At 35.4% G+C, this 16,582-nt stretch overlaps 1 protein-coding gene across 3 annotated transcripts in view; it reads left to right on the top strand.

The window, feature by feature from the left end:
• The window catches only part of GREB1L (GREB1 like retinoic acid receptor coactivator), a 175,982-nt gene that overhangs the window by 110,350 nt on the left and 49,050 nt on the right, over positions 1 to 16,582 (top strand). For all 3 annotated transcript variants that reach the window (XM_030336350.1, XM_030336349.1, XM_030336351.1), the window contains exons 17-18: positions 13,571 to 13,751; positions 16,131 to 16,323. In XM_030336350.1, the coding sequence (XP_030192210.1) occupies positions 13,571 to 13,751; positions 16,131 to 16,323 (374 nt within the window). The remainder of the gene's footprint in view (positions 1 to 13,570; positions 13,752 to 16,130; positions 16,324 to 16,582) is intronic.

Below are 16,582 nucleotides of genomic sequence, written 5' to 3'. Positions count from 1 at the left end.
TCTCTGCCCCTCCCCTGCTCATGCTCTGTCTCTGTCTCTCTCCCAAAAATAAATAAACATTAAAAAAATATTTTTAAATAATATAGCCACACACCAAAAAGAATGAATTCAAGTATTTTTAACACAGTTTCCTTAGTGTATACTTTTTTTTTTTAATGTTTATTTTATTTTTGAGAGAGAGAGAGACAGAGTGGGAGTGGGAGAGGGGCAGAGAGAGAGGGAGACACAGAATCTGAAGCAGGTTCCAGGCTCCAAGTTATCAGCACAGAGCCAGATGTGGGGCTCGAACTGCGAGATCATGCCCTGAGCTAAAGTCGGTCGCTTAACTGACTGAGCCACCCAGGAGCCCCAGTTTAGTGTTTACCCTTAATATGATATATCCTAAGGGCAAAAGGAATTACAAATAAATTTTGAATTTTAATCAGTATGTTGTTGAGAGTGGTGTTGATAATTTTAAAATATTTTGTGTATATCACAGGGTAGAGCAAATTAGTAAATATTTTAATGTTGTTGAACACCAGGCTTCTCCCATGAGAGAAGGGAGTCTCAAATATGGAATGGGGAAAGGTTCCTTTTAGATTTAAATTGGATATAAGTACGAACTTACAATTTGAAGAAAATTAAAAATATTTCCTAACTGTGCACTGAAAGGTCTTAAAAACAGTGAAATCTCAGTATCTGTATGTACACGTAGTCTCTGGATCTTGGCTTATAAATACCATCCTAATGTCTCAACTCTGAGGTGGGAGAAGTCTGGAATCTTGTCATATCAGAAAGTGCTAAAGTCCTCAAAGATTGATGAGGACATTTCAAAAGAACATAACAGCCTACTTGAAGGGGCATTTACTATCCAAATTTAGTAATTTTGAGTATCAAAAGGAATGATGCTAATGGATTGTAATCTATGGAATTTTTTTAAATCCATGAACCCATAGTAATACTAAAAAAAAAATTAAAGGGTCAGGAGATGTGAGGGGTTGGGGGCAAGCCCTCCTTTACAAAAGAGTACCAGGTAATGAAGGTAAGGAAAATATATAGAATTAGAACATCTCTGTTTTGCACTACCAATGTAATTATTGATTATAACAAATATCAATGGATACTAAAAACATTAAGTAAAATGTCCTTTGGGAACAAATATTCCCACAGTCACAAAGTGTCATCCCACATATTAAAAATTACACAAAGGTGGGGCGCCTGGGTGGCTCAGTCGGTTAAGCGGCCGACTTCAGCTCAGGTCACGATCTCACGGTCCGTGGGTTCGAGCCCCGCGTCGGGCTCTGGGCTGATGGCTCAGAGCCTGGAGCCTGCTTCCAATTCTGTGTCTCCCTCTCTCTCTGCCCCTCCCCCGTTCATGCTCTGTCTCTCTCTGTCTCAAAAATAAAAAGTTAAAAAAAAAAATTAAAAAAAAAATTACACAAAGGAAGTGTATCTTTACAATGGAAAAGTTTGGCAATAGGTACTACCATAACCAAGTGATCAAACTTTGCCCTCTCCAGTTCTGGGACAGATAGACATTATGAGCAATGTCACCTACGAGGTATCATTGTTAAAAATGTTTAAACTGAATCTAATCACAAGGACACTCCCAGACAAATTCAGATTATATGGCATTCTACAAAACAATTAGCCTGCATTAAAAAAATATCAATGAGAAGACCAATGAGAAAAAAAGGCAGGGGCTTTTTTAATTATGAAGAATAAAGAAACATAGAAACCAAGTGCAATGCTTAATTCTTGATTGGATCTGAGATCTAAAAAGAAAAAGAAAAAACACAGCCCTGGGACAATTAGTGAAACTCAAATGTAGGCTAGGTATTAGAGAATATTATACCAGTGTTAGGTTAATTCCTAGGAGGTAATAAAGTTAGGTAGGAGACTGCCTTTGCTTTTATGAACTGCCTAATGAAGTGTTTAGGGGTGAATATTATGATATGTTACTACCAAATTATTCAGCAGTAACACGAATAATAACAGTAAAAGGCAATAAAGAGAAAAAGCAAATGCAGCAAAATATTAACAACTGGTGAATCTAATTTAAGGGTATTGCACTAGTCTTTAAACTCTTCTATAATATTCAAAATAGAAAATGAAGAGAAAATAGTTGTGTTTCATTGATGATATATCTATCAGATAGAATTTAGTATAGTTATTAATGTTTTCAAATGGTTTCTAAAAGACGGATAGTTATTTGCATTCTTCCATTTTAAGAAATTTTAAATATTGAGTAAATCAAATTTATAAAATTTATAAAAGGTATTAAAAATCACAAGATAGTAAAAATTTATGTACCCATTAAAATAAGGAACACCGGGGGCGCCTGGGTGGCTCAGTCGGTTAAGTGGCCGACTTCGGCTCAGGTCATGATCTCGCGGTCCATGAGTTCAAGCCCTGCGTCGGGCTCTGTGCTGACCGCTCAGAGCCTGGAGCCTGTTTCAGATTCTGTGTCTCCCTCTTTCTCTGACCCTCCCCCGTTCATGCTTTGTCTCTCTCTGTCTCAAAAATAAATAAACGTTAAAAAAAAAAAATTTAAAATAAGGAACACTGAAGACTCTTGTTTCCCTCCCTAATGTTAATGTTTCTCTTCTTTCAAAGGTAACTATTATTCTGAATTTCTATTCATTATTCTCTAGTTTTATTTATAGTTTTGCTAACTCCTAAATAATATATTAATTAAATTAATATACATAAACAATATAACTCCTAAACAATATATTGTTAAATTTCACATCATTTAGACCTTTTTGTAAATGGAACTCTATGCATTTGTCTGTAATTTACTTTTTACATTCAACATTATGTCCCTGAGATTGATCCTGTTGTTATGTATAACTAATTCATTCATTTTACTGCTTTGTAGTATTCTATTACATGAATATATCACACGTTTTAAAAACTCATTTTACTACTGATATAAATTTGAGTTGTTTCTAGTTTTTTTTTTACTTTTTCAAACAGTGCTGGTACACAAATAAAGGAGTGTCTCTGAGAGTAGAATTGTTGTGGCCTAGGTTATGTATATAAACTTTACCAAATAAAGCTAAATTTTTTTCCTAAGTGGTTATATTTACACTCCCACCAATAATGTATGTGTTTCAGTTGCAAATATTTGATATGGTCATGCTTGTTTTAATTTTTTTAATTTTAAAATAATTTTAGATCTACAGAAAAATCACAAAAATTGTACAAGTAATACAAAAATGAAATTAAGAAAACAATTCCATTTATAACAGCATCAAAAAGAATAAAACACTTAGGAATATATTCGACAAAAGAAGTATAAAACTTAGAAATCATTGTTGAGTGAAAATAAAGACCTAAATAAAAAGAACAGCATCCTATGGTCATGAATTAGAAGGCATTAATATTTTTAAGATAGCAATGTACCTTAATGGATCTACAGATTCAGTGCATTCCCTATCAAAAGCCCAGATGGCTTCTTTGCAGAAATGAACAAGCTGGCCCTAAAATTCATACAATACAAAGCTCAAGTAATCAACACTCTGTGGCACTGGCATAGGGATAGACCTATAAATCAATGCGATAGAATTGAGAGTCCAGAAGTAAACCCTCCTATTTGTGGTCAACTGAATTTTGGCCAGGATGCCAAGACTATTCAATAAAGAATCTTTTCAACAAATGGTGTGGGGCAACTGGATATCCATATGCAAAAGAATAAATTTGGACCCCTACCTCACAAAAAGTAACTCAAAATGTATCAAAGACTTAAATATAAGAGCTAAAAGTATAAAAATTCTTAGAAGAAAACATGGATGAAAACCATGATTTTGAATTAAGCAATAATTTCTTATATATGACTCTGAAACCACAAACAATAAAAAAAATAAACTGAACACAATCAAAATTTAAACATTTGTGTTTCAAAGGACACCATCAACAAAGTGAAAAGGAAACCCTCAGAATGGGAGAAATTTTTTTATTTTTTTAAGTTTTTATTCAAATTCTAGTTAATGCAGTGTAATACTAGTTACATGTGTACAATATAGCGATTCAACACTTTCGTATATCACCCGGTGCGTATCATGACAGGTGCAGTCCTAAAGATCCCCATCACCTATTTAACCCATCCCTCCCCACCTGCCTCTCTCTGGTAACCATCAGTTTGTTGTCTACAGTTAAGAGTCTGTTTCTTGGTTGTCTCTCTGCATCTTTTTCTTCCCCTTTGCTCATTTGTTTTGTTTCTTAAATTCCACATATGAGTGAAATGATATGGTATTTGTCTTTCTCTGACTGACTTATTTCACTTAGTGTAATACTCTCTAGGTCTATCCATGTTGTTGCAAATGGCAAGACTTCATTCTTTTTATAGCTGAGTGATATTCCATTGTGTGTATATGCCACAGCTTTATCCATTCATCAATCAATGGGCACTTCAGCTGCATTTATAATTTTCTTCTATTGTAGGTAATGCTGTATAAACAATGGGGTGCATGTATCCCTTTGAATTAGTATTTTTGTATTCTTTGGGTAAATACCTAATAGGGCAATTGCTGGGTCATACGGTAGTTCAATTTTGTAAAAAATATAATTTATTGTCAAATTGGTTTCCATACAACACCCAGTGCTCATCCCAACAAGTGCTCTCCTCCATGCCCATCACCCACTTTCCCTTCTCCCCCACTCCCCAATCCTCAGTTTGTTCTCAGTCCTTAAGAGTCTCTTATGGTTTGCCTCCCTCCCTCTCTGTAACATTTTTTTCTCCTTCCCCTCCCCCACGGTCTTCTGTTAAGTTTCTCAAGATCCACATTTAAGTGAAAACATATGGTATCTGTCTTTCTGTGCCTGACTTATTTCACTTAGCATAATACCCTCCAGTTCCATCCACATTGCTACAAATGGCCGGATTTCATTCTTTCTCATTACCAAGTAGTATTGCATTGTATATATAAACCACATCTTCTTTATTCATTCATCAGTTGATGGACGTTTGGGCTCTCTCCATAGTTTGCCTATTGTTGATAATACTGCTATAAACACTGAGGTGCATGCACCTCATCGATTCTGTATTTTTGTATCCTTTGGGTGAATATCGAATAGTGCAATTGCTGGCTTGTAGGGTAGTTTTTAGTTTTTTGAGGAACTTCTATACTGTCCTCCAGAGTGGCTGCAGTTTGCATTCCAACCAGCAGTGCCAGAGGGTTCCCCTTTCTCTGTGTCCTCACCACCACCTATTGTTTTCTTGTGTTGTTAATTTTAGCCATTCTGATAGAAGTGAGGTGGTATCTCATCATGGTTTTGATTTGTATTTCCCAGATGATGAATAATGTTGAGCATCTTTTCATGTGTCTGTTAGCCATCTAGATGTCTTCTTTGGAAAAGTGTCTATTCATGTCTTCTGCCCATTTCTTAACTGGGTTATTTGTTTTTTGGGGGTGTTGAGTTTGCTAAGTTCTTTATAGATTTAAGATATTAACCCTTTATCAGATATATCATGTGCACATATCTTCTTCCATTCCATAGGCTACCATTTAGTTTCATTGATTATTTCTTTCACTGTGCAGAAGATTTTATCTTGATAAAGTCCTGGTAGTTCATATTTGCTTTTGTTTCTGCTGCCTTTGGCAACATGTCTAGTAACATGTTGCTCTAGCCAAGGTCACAGAAGTTTCTGCTTGTGTTCTCCTCTAGGATTTTGGTGGCTTCCTGTTTCACATTTAGGTCTTTAATCCATTTTGAATTTATTTTTGTGTATGGTGTAAGAAAGTTGCCCGGTTTCATTCTTCTGCATGTCACTGTACAGTTTTCCTAACACCATTTGCTGAAGAGACTGTCTTTTTTCCATTGTATATTTTTTCCTGCTTTGTCAAAGATTAGTTGACCCTATAGTTGTGGGTCCATTTCTGGGTTTTCTATTTTGTTCCATTGATCTATGTGTCTGTTTTTGTGGCAGTGCCATACTATCTTGATGACTACAGCTTTGTAATATAGCTTGAAAGCTGGAATCATGATGCCTCCAGTTTTATTTTTCTTTTTCAGGATTGCTTTGGCTATTAGGGGTCTTTTTTGGTTCCATGGAAAATTCCATACAATTTTAGGATTGTTTTTTCTACCTTTGTGAAAAATGCTGGTCGTATTTTGATAGGGATTGCATAAGACATTTTAACAATGGTTCTTCTTCCAGTCCTTGGCATGGAATGTTTTCCATTTCTTTGTGGCTTCTTCAATTACTTTCATAAGTGTTCTATAGTTTTCAGCATATAGACCTTTTACCTCTTTGGTTAGGTTTATTCCTCGATGCCATATTTTTTTTTGGTGCAATTGCAAATGGGGTAGATTCCTTGATTTATTTTTCTGCTGCTTTGTTATTGGTGTATAGAAATGCAACTGATTTTTGCATTGATTTTATATCCTGTGACTTTGCTGAATTCATATATTAGTTCTATCAGTTTTTTGGTGGATTCTTTTAGGTTTTCTACATACAGTATCACGTTGTCTGCAAACAAGTTTGACTTCTTCCTTGCTGATCTGTATGCCCTTTATTTCTTTTTGTTGCCTGAATGCTGAGGCTAAGCCTTCCAATACTATGTTAAGTAGTAATGGTGAGAGTGGACATTCTTGTCTTCTTCCTGACCTTGGGGGAGAAAGGCTCTCAGTTTTTCCCCATTGAGGATGATACTAGCTGTGGGTCTTTCATATATGGCCTTTATGATGTTGAGGTATGTTCCATCTATCCCTACTTTGTCGAGGGTTTTTATTAAGAATGGATGCTGTATTTTGTCAAATGCTTTTTCTGCATCTATTGACAGGATCATATGGTTATTATCCTTCCTTTTATTCATGCGGTATACCACATTGATTGATTTGTGAATATTGAACCATCCTTGTAACCAAAAATAAATCCTACTTGATCGTGATGAATAATTCTTTTAATGTACTGTTGATTTTGATTTGCTGATACCTTATTGAGAATTTTTGCATCCATGTTCGTGAAAGATATTGGCCTGTAATTCTTTTTAGTGGGGTCTTTGGTTTTGGAATCAAGGTAATACTGGCTTCATAGAATGAGTTTGGAAGTTTTCCTTCTGTTTCTATTTTTTGGAATAGTTTGAGAAGAATAGGTATTAACTCTTCTTTAAATGTCTGGTAGAATCCTCTGGGAAGCCATCTGGCCCAGGACTCTTGTTTGTTGGAAGATTTTTGATTACTTATTTAATTTCTTTGCTGGTTATAGGTTGGCATAGCCACTTTAGAAAACAGTCTAGCCTTTCTTCAATTAGTTAAACAAAGAATAACCATGTAATACAGCAATTCCACTCCTAGATATGAAATGAGAGAGAAGTGAAAACATATGTCCACATATAAACCTATACACAGAAGTTTATAGCAGTATTATTGACAATAGCCCAAAAGTGGAAAGAGTCCAAATGTCCATTATGTCCATGGTGAATGGAAATGTAAAATGTGATAATCCATACAATGGGATATTATTCAGTAATAAAAAGAAATAAAGTATTGATGCATGCTGCATGGATTAAACTTGAAAACATTACTCCAAATGAAAGAGGACAGTCACACAAGATCATATATTGTTATGATTCCATTAGTATTAAATGTTCAGAATAAGCAAATCTATTGCGAAAATAGGTTGGTGATTGCCAAAGGGCTGGGGGGCTCAAGGGGGAATTGAGGGGTGATAGTTAAAGGGTACGAGCTTTCATTTGGCAGTCATGAAAATGTTCTAAAATTGATTGTAGTGATTGTTGTACAAGTCTGCGAATATACAAAATCTATTGAAATGTACATCATAAATGAGTGAATTGTATATGAACTATATCTTAGTAAATTTGCTTAAAAATAGTAGGGAGTTCACATATACCCTTCACCACCTTCACTTAAAGTTGACAACTTATATAAGTACAGTACAGTTATCAGAAGAGAAAATCAATCCTGGAACAATATTCTTAACTAAAGACCTCATCAGTTTTCCCTTAATGTCATTTTTCTCCTTCAGGATCTAATCCAGGATCCCACGTTGCATGCAATTATTGTGTCCTCTTAGTCTCCTGCAAATGGACACTTCTTTACTCTTTCATTGTTTTGCATGACCTTAACACTTTTGGCAAATACTATCCAGTTGTTTTGTATAAAATCTTCCAATCTGGGAATGTCTGATGTTCTCTCACAATTAGATTGAGGATATGTGTATTTGTCAAAAAGACCACAAAAATAGTATTATGTCCTTCTCAGGGCATGATATTGGGGAGAACTTGATGTCGATATGTCCAATAGGTGATGTTAACCTTGGTCACTTAATTAAGGTGGTGTCTGCCAGGTTTCTCCACTATAAAATTACCGTGTAGCTCTTGGTGGTTGATAAAAAAATATTGGGAGAATACTCTGGCATTTTGCTAATATACCTTCAATTATGAATTTTAGCATCCATCAGTGGATTCTACATGCAGCTTATTGTGGTATTTGCATAATGATGATTTTGCATTTCTACCATTTTTCCTACATTTATTTATTGAGTCCTTTTGTAAGGAGCTCTTCCTCAAATTTTATTTAAAGCAGCAAGGATTTGTGAACATTTATTTTATTCTATGGGTCATTTCCAACACTATCATTATTTATTTTGGTCCCAAGTTTTCTAGCTTTGGTCACTGGGAACCCTGTTGGCTAGGCGCTTGTGTCTTTTTTTTTTTTTTTTTTTTGGTTTTTTTGTCTTTTTTTAAAGACTATGTTTTTAAACAGGTTTAGGTTCACAGCCAAATTGAAGGGAAGGTACAGAGATTTCCCATACTCCTAGCCCCCACATATGCAAGGCATCTCCCATTATCAACATTCCCCATCAGAGTGTCTTTTTGTTATAATTAATGTGGCTTCATCGCTAGTGTTCATTTAATATGTTATGATCCCTTTTTGTATACTTATTTTTTGGAACCACAGATCTTCCAAAGTTATTTTTAATTTCCTTGCCCCAAACCTTAAGTTAAACTCTTCTCCGAGGAACTCTCTGATTCCTGTTATTGAAGAATGCTATTTAGAAAGCAAAATCCAGGCTAAGTGTGCTTATTGTTACTGGGGTGTCATTGTCCCTGGACTTACTCAGCAGACAGAGGTAGGAAATGTATGTTTATTAACCTATGTGCGCGTGCACACACACACACACACACACACACACACACTTCTTTATTTCTGTGTCAACCTATATATCTATATTTTAAAATATGTTTGTACTGAAATATGGACACCACAGGGTTCATTTTAGTCTTTCCTCTTTCTTTATTTGTAACTTCTTTCTCTGATGGGGTAAACCTAGTTCTCATTATTTACAATATATTCACTTCTTTGATTTTTTTTCTAGCAGTTATACAATTGCTAACCCACACTCCTGTGAGAAACAGATTTGCTAACTAAAGTTTTTGAGTCTTTAGTATTGTAGTATCCAGCCAAAACACTGATTTGCTTTACTTATGTTTGTTCTTTTCATCCTCATCCCCTTCAGTGTAGTTATGTTAGGTTTCATTTGTAACTGTTTGGGTTCCATTTTGCCTATCTCTGCACCCCCTGCCCTTATCCTTGGTTGATTTTGTTTATTGCTATGGTTCTAAGAGCCAAAACTATACAAAATGGTATATTCAGAGAAGCGTCTGTCCCTCCTGATACCTACGCTGTTCCCATTCTCCTTTCTGCCTCTTTTCCACTTACCTATAAGAAATCAATCTCTTTAGTTTCTAGTCTATCCTCTGCATTTCTTTTGCAGAAAGGAGGAGATACATGTGATTTTCTTCCATCAACTTCTTTCTTACACTTATATTGTTTTAAAATTTTTAACTAATTTGATATTATTCCATTTCATTATGGTTTTAATTTGTATTTTTCTTATCACTAATGAAGTTGAATATCTTTTCATATTTTGAATAGCCTCTGGATTTTTTCTTTTAGGAAGTATTTATTAAATATTTTTGCTCATTTTCTCTTGGGTATGTAGGAGTAATGTATGTATTCTGAATACAAATTCTTCATTAGTAATACTTGTTACGGATTTAGGAGTCTTGTCGTTTTATTTGTAATGTTTTTGATGAAGAGAAGTTCTTAAGTTTAATTTGTCTATCCTCTGGGGTTTGTGCTTAAGAAGTCCTCTATGAGTTCATACAGTTTTCTCTATGTTGTCATTTAAAAGTTTCAGAGTTCAGGGGCGCCTGGGTGGCTCAGTCAGTTAAGCGTCTGACTTCAGCTCAGGTCACGATCTCGCAGTTGTGAGTTTGATCCCCCCCATCAGGCTCTGTGCTGACAGCTCAGAGCCTGGAGCCTGCTTCAGATTCTGTGTCTCCTCTCTCTGCCTCTCCACCTCTCACATTCTGTCTCTCTCTAAAATAAACATTAAAAAAAATTTTTTTTAAGTTTTAGAATTTTGTCTTTTACATTTAAGTTTTTAATCCACTTGACCTTTTTTTTTTTTTTTTGCATATTAGGTAAGGTAATATTCAATATAATTTCTTGGTTCTTCACCAATTATTAAAGATCCCATGCTTTTACCACTGATCTGCAATGCAAGTTTTATTATGAAGCAAGTTTCCATATGTATGGGGGTCTCTTTCTGGGGTCTATCCCTGTGCCAAAACCACTTTGTCTTATTAATACAGCTTTATAATTCTTAGTCTCTGGGAAGCGAAATCTCTCCCACCTTTTCTACTTTAGGACTGTCTTGATTCTGCCATATACATTTTTAAAATAATTTTTCAAGGTGAAAAAAACTGTTAGAATTTTTATTGGAATTACTTTGTATCTCTAGATAAATTTGAGAATTTATTTGTAACTATATTTTATGATATAGCTCTATTTAGGTCTTCTTTAATGTCATTAATAGTTTTATCACTTTCTTCATAAAGATCTTATATACCTTTTATAAGACCTATTTCTAGATACTTAATATTTTTTATGTTATTGTAAATGTTTTTAAAAATATATATATTTCTTAACTGTTTGCAGCTAGTGTATAGAAATGCAACTAATTTTTATGAAGTGATTCTGACTCCATCACTTTAATCAAATTCTTATTAATTTATTTATCTGTGGATTATTTTGTGTTTTCTACACAGACATATTATTAGTAAATAATGATAGTTTTGTTTCTTATTTTATAGTTACAAGTGAAAAATATCAGAATATACAATCACAAAATTCTAGGTAGCACAGTATGCATAGGAAAAAACACAGGAAGGAATGCAAAGAAATGTTCACAGCTTATTTTGAGTTAAAGAATTATGGATAAATTTTTCTTTTTAATATATCTCTATACTTTCCAGTTTTTCCAAGATGACTATCTATCACTTTCATAACCAGGAAAGAAACAAAACTTAAAAATAAAAGCAAGTCTAAAACAAACTTTAAAGGTAAGGATTCCTTACTAAAAATGCCCAGTTAGAAATTAAAAACTCAAGTACCTCTGATGTGCCTGCTCCCCACCAAGATTCACCACTGCAGAGCCAGATGGTTGTATAGTTATGAACTAATACATGTGTTATATCTAAGAGAATCTCTTAGATTCATGGAACTTTGTCTTTACATTAGGGCATGTATGAAATTGACCTGTCAAAAAGGTCTTTATTCATTTGTTTTGAAGTATAGTCAATTCTTAATTATCCATAAGGAATATTTTTATTCTTTATGAATTATTTATGACCTTTTCATATTGAGTTACTATTAACTTGCACTGCTTATTTCCTAGGGATAAACTTAGGAAATGCAGACTAATTTTCAACTGTCACTCCTCTCCCTATTATACAGATAAGATAACAGAAACCCCCCAGAAATTAAGTAGGTTTTCTCTCTATTTTTCTGCTCACCTCCTCCATCCCATGGTACTTGTCTCCCATCATGACACCTGTCAAAATTATCTGTCCTCTCCATCATAAACTCCATAAGGTTAAGATCTTTGTCTTGTTCTTCTGTGTATCCCTACACTTAGCACAATACCTGATATAGTTCCTGATACATAGTGGATTCTCAATAAATCACTATGGAATGTTGAATGAATTTTGCAAGCAATCCACTTTCAAAAAAAATCAGAATACTCACCACATTAAATATTTGACTGATTGCTTTTGGATATAGTCACAATAACATTTGGCTTCATGTGGGTGGAAATTGAAATCAATGTCTGGGTAAAGACTTCTCATGAAAAATGTTTAAAAACAAAATGAACTTTCTGCTCACCTCATCTTGTGTGATGAATTTTTCATATGGTAAAACATTTTTCCTATTTTCTTTTATACCATTTAGAGCTATTACTATTACAGCATCTAGATGCTAATTGTATGTAATTGTTAATTGAGCTGATTCTATCTGAAAAGAAAAGCTAGATAAACAAAAGTAAGTCCTCATAATTTATAAAAGTCTTTTAATTTAACTTGTTTCTTCTTTTTAATTTTGATTTTTTTTTTCACATAGTTGTGGCTGGTGGGTATGGCTGATATTGGATGCTAAATATATATTCTCTAGCTCTTGGAGCCCAGGCTGGTCCTCAAGGGCCCTGTGGCTTATCTAACCCCTAAATCAGTCTTCTGGTTCCTTCTCCTTGTTGGAGGACCGACCATGGGCTTGGGTCACAAGGCTCTCTCATCTCAGGGGGCTTAAGCCCTCCCACCATGCAGCTAAGTGTCTGGAGGTGGGGGTTGCCTTTGGTTTGGGGGGCTTTCTCCCAGATTTATTGAGAAATAATTGCCATATAACATTGTGTAAGTTTAAGGTATACAGTGCACACCTTGATAATTTGATACCTGTATATATTGTGAAATGTGTATCACAGTCAGGTTAGTTAACACATCCTTCACCTCACATAATTTTCATTTTCATTTTCATTTTCAAAGAGGATTGGTTGTTTTAATTGATTATCCCAATAACACCTTCATGTGCCTCAAACTATTTAGATGTTTGAATGTGGAAGTAATTATATTATAGACAGATAGAATGATACAGTACTGAAGTTTCTATTTCTAACATTTTGAGAATATAGTAATTTTGGGTAATGCAGTTCATTTTATAAATTTGTTATGTAATCCAACATTCATGGAAGACTGCCCATACTCAGATACTGTGCAAAACTGTCACTATATAAAATGAGTAAAATACTACCTAAAAGAGCCCACAGTGTAGTTGTGGTATATTTGGACATCTTATGTTATTATCCTTTTTTAATATTATGTTTTGTTGCTAAATTTGGGATAAAGAAGGTTATGCGAATATATTAATTTGGCTAAGAGCTGTAGCTCTAAGTGACCTATAGTAGCTATTAGCAGCAGCACTTCACTATAAGTAGGATTTAATTAGACGCCTCATACATTCGACTGCTTCTACTTAATGTATCAGATCATTGCATGTTGTCCTTTGTGTGACATGTAGGAGTGGGCTAAGGTGTTCTAAAGAAGAGAGAATCTGATATTTCCTCATCAAAATTGTGGTGGGGAGTATGCAAAATGAAAAAATATCTGCTCTGTAAATTTCTATGTACAGCCACTACCCAGTATATCAGGTGACATTGAACTTTAGTTTATCTCATTTATTTATATGTATGTGAAAAGGTAAACTCTTTTTTTCTTCTTGGCAGGTGTCCTTGTAGACTTGGGTCTGGAGGAAAATGGGACAGCTTATCAAAGAGCAGAGAAATATGTTGTTCGTCTAGACAATGAGATTCAAACCAAGTTTGAAGTTTTTATGAGAAGGGTAAAACAGAACCCGTACACACTGTTTGTGCTAGTTCATGACAACTCCCATGTGGAACTAACGAGGTGATTGCTTCAGAGTGAGCAAATATAGTGTTTCTTCTAGCACAGCAATGGTTTTGTCAAAAATTCCTGAAAAGTCCAGAGACCCTAACACTTGGCATCTTCTTATTGGTAACTTATTCCTACTCTTTCCCTGCTCTTTCAACTTTCCCTACCAATTTAGTGTTGACTTCATTTTAACTATACTATGAGTGAATTTATAAATCCCCATTAAGGGGCACCTGGGTAGCTCAGTCAATTGAGCAACTGACTTCAGCTCAGGTCATGATCTCACTGTTTGTGAGTTCAAGCCCCACATCAGGCTCTATGCTGACAGCTCAGAGCCCACTTTGGATTCTCTGTGCCCCTCCCCCACTTGTTCTCTCTCTCTCTCTCTCTCTCTCTCTCTCTCTCTGTCTCTCTCAAAAGTAAATAAACATTTTTAAAATCCCTGTTAAAAAGCTGTCTTCAGGGCATTGTGGAACTCAGCGGCCTCAGAGAAAGGGCAGCAGCAGGGAGAGTGAGGATAATGAGCTCCAAGAGCCATATGCTTTCCTTTCCCTGTCCTTCCTCCTCCCCAGTTCTTTACCATTTTTTTTCCTCCTTCCTCTTCTCTTTGTTTCTCCTCTTCCATGCCTTTCTCTCTATCCACATAACTTTAAGCAGTAAAGATGCCACTTAAAGATTTCAGAATAGGGTGCCTGGCTGGCTCAGTCAGAGGAGCATATGACTCTTGATCTTAGGGTTGTGAGTTTGAGCCCCACGTTGGGTGTAGAGACTACTAAAAAAATAAATAAATAAATAAATAAATAAATAAATAAATAAGCTTAAAAAAATAATTTAGAAATCTGAGCATATCTGAAACATTCCCCAATTTACCAGTTTAAACAGAGAATATCCTATTTCTTTTTTTTTTTAATTCTTTTTTAACGTTTACTTATTTTTGAGACAGAGAGAGACAGAGCATGAATGGGGGAGGGTCAGAGAGAGAGGGAGACACAGAATCTGAAACAGGCTCCAGGCTCTGAGCTGTCAGCACAGAGTCTGATGCGGGGCTTGAACTCACGGACCGCGAGATCATGACCTGAGCCGAAGTCGGACGCTTAACCGACTGAGCCACCCAGGCGCCCCGAGAATATCCTATTTCTTAGGTGGGCTTACAGTGAAAGAAGAGTAAATGGGGCATGATGGTGCCAGTTTGGCCCCCTGACCAAATTACAGTAATTATCTGTTAAGGGATGTCTTTGATCCTATGGGTTTAAAAGCCAATTTCAAGCATCATCAAGTGTTTATAGATTTTCCTTTCTTCAGAACACACTGAGGTTGAGAATATGAAAGATTTGTAGTATGTTGTAGAAATATCGGAATTGCAAAAGCACTTGTTCAAAAGCCAGAATGTATTTGGCACTCCACAATCTGAACTCTAGAGCCATATGTAGGTATAAATAAGATGTTAGTTTTAGAAGAAAAGAAAGAAAGAAAGAAAGAAAGAAAGAAAGAAAGAAAGAAAGAAAGAAAGAAAGAAAGAAAGAAAGAAAAAAGAGGGAAGAAAGAAGCAGAGAGAGGGAGGGAGGGAAGGAGAGAAGGAAGGAAAGAAAGAAGGAGGGAGGGAGAGAGAGAGAAGGAAGAAAGGAAGGAAGGAGAGAGGGAAGGAAGGAAGGAAGGAAGGAAGGAAGGAAGGAAGGAAGGAGAGGGGGAGGGAGAGAGGAGAGAAGGAAGGAAGGAAGGAAAGAAGGAAGGACTTTGCCCAGATTCTCTTCAGTTGTTCCTAGTGTTCTTTGAGCAGAAATAACTCAGTGACCTGATATACCTCATGTTTGAAAGTTTGGAGTAATAGCTGTGAGGATGTGTATTGGATCTCTCTATATTTAATTCCCCAGGGCACTGAGATTATTTCTTTGACAAAAAAAAATATGTGGTTTTGAGGCTGCATAACAGCCTGGTACATTCAAATTGAACATAATTTAAAATGATTTAGATGTAAAAATTTTGTTCATACTGAGGGGTAGGAGGACACTTTGTAACCTCCTCATAGTCTAACATCCTCAAGGGAGGAAGAATAGTAGCATTAACATAGAGGGGATCCCTTGCCTCTCTGGGGTACCGATTATTGCACACTTATAAGCATCATGTTTTGATGGAGAAACTCATTTAGATGAGCTTTCAGACCAAAGTGATCCATCTCAGCTACAGATTTAGATATCCTTGGCCTAGATGTAGAACTTGGCCAGTGGTAAGTGGAGTGTAATTATTTCTCTTTCAAATTAAATGTTGGTTGCCTCTACTCCTTCTCCCAGTTAAAAAGAACTAGAAAAATAAAAACTAAAACATTATCTCCATTTTGATGACTATTTCTGAATCTAATCTGTTAAATTATTAATGTGACTTTCAATATTTCTACAGTGTCATTTCGGGCTCTTTGTCACATGGTGAACCTAGTCATGGATTGGCTGATAGAGTCATTAACTGCAGAGAAGTTCTGGAAGCTTTCAACCTGCTGGTGCTCCAGGTTAGCTCATTCCCATACACACTACAGACACAACAGTCTCGTATCAGCTCCAGCAATGAGGTTCACTGGATACAGCTGGACAACATGGTGAGTCTCTATTCTGCTCTCTTATACACAGTCATTATTCTCAGTTCCCCCGGGAGCAGAATCTTGTAATAAAATATGGTTATGGCTTTGTAAAATACCGTAAGAGTTCAAAACTCTAACTAACATAAAGCTTTATCTCCTAAAAGTTCCATGTAATTACAATTATTATAAGACTAAAAACTAATGAGTGTGTCCAAAATAAATCTAATTATATTGTTCTTTTTAAGGTTATCATACAGATACAAAATTGTCCATCCTA

The sequence above is a fragment of the Lynx canadensis genome, chromosome D3, assembly GCF_007474595.2.
Source record: "Lynx canadensis isolate LIC74 chromosome D3, mLynCan4.pri.v2, whole genome shotgun sequence".
Taxonomy (NCBI): domain Eukaryota; kingdom Metazoa; phylum Chordata; class Mammalia; order Carnivora; family Felidae; genus Lynx; species Lynx canadensis.
The sequence above is the reverse complement of the archived record's forward strand: the minus strand, read 5'-3'. Positions and strand labels throughout refer to the sequence as shown.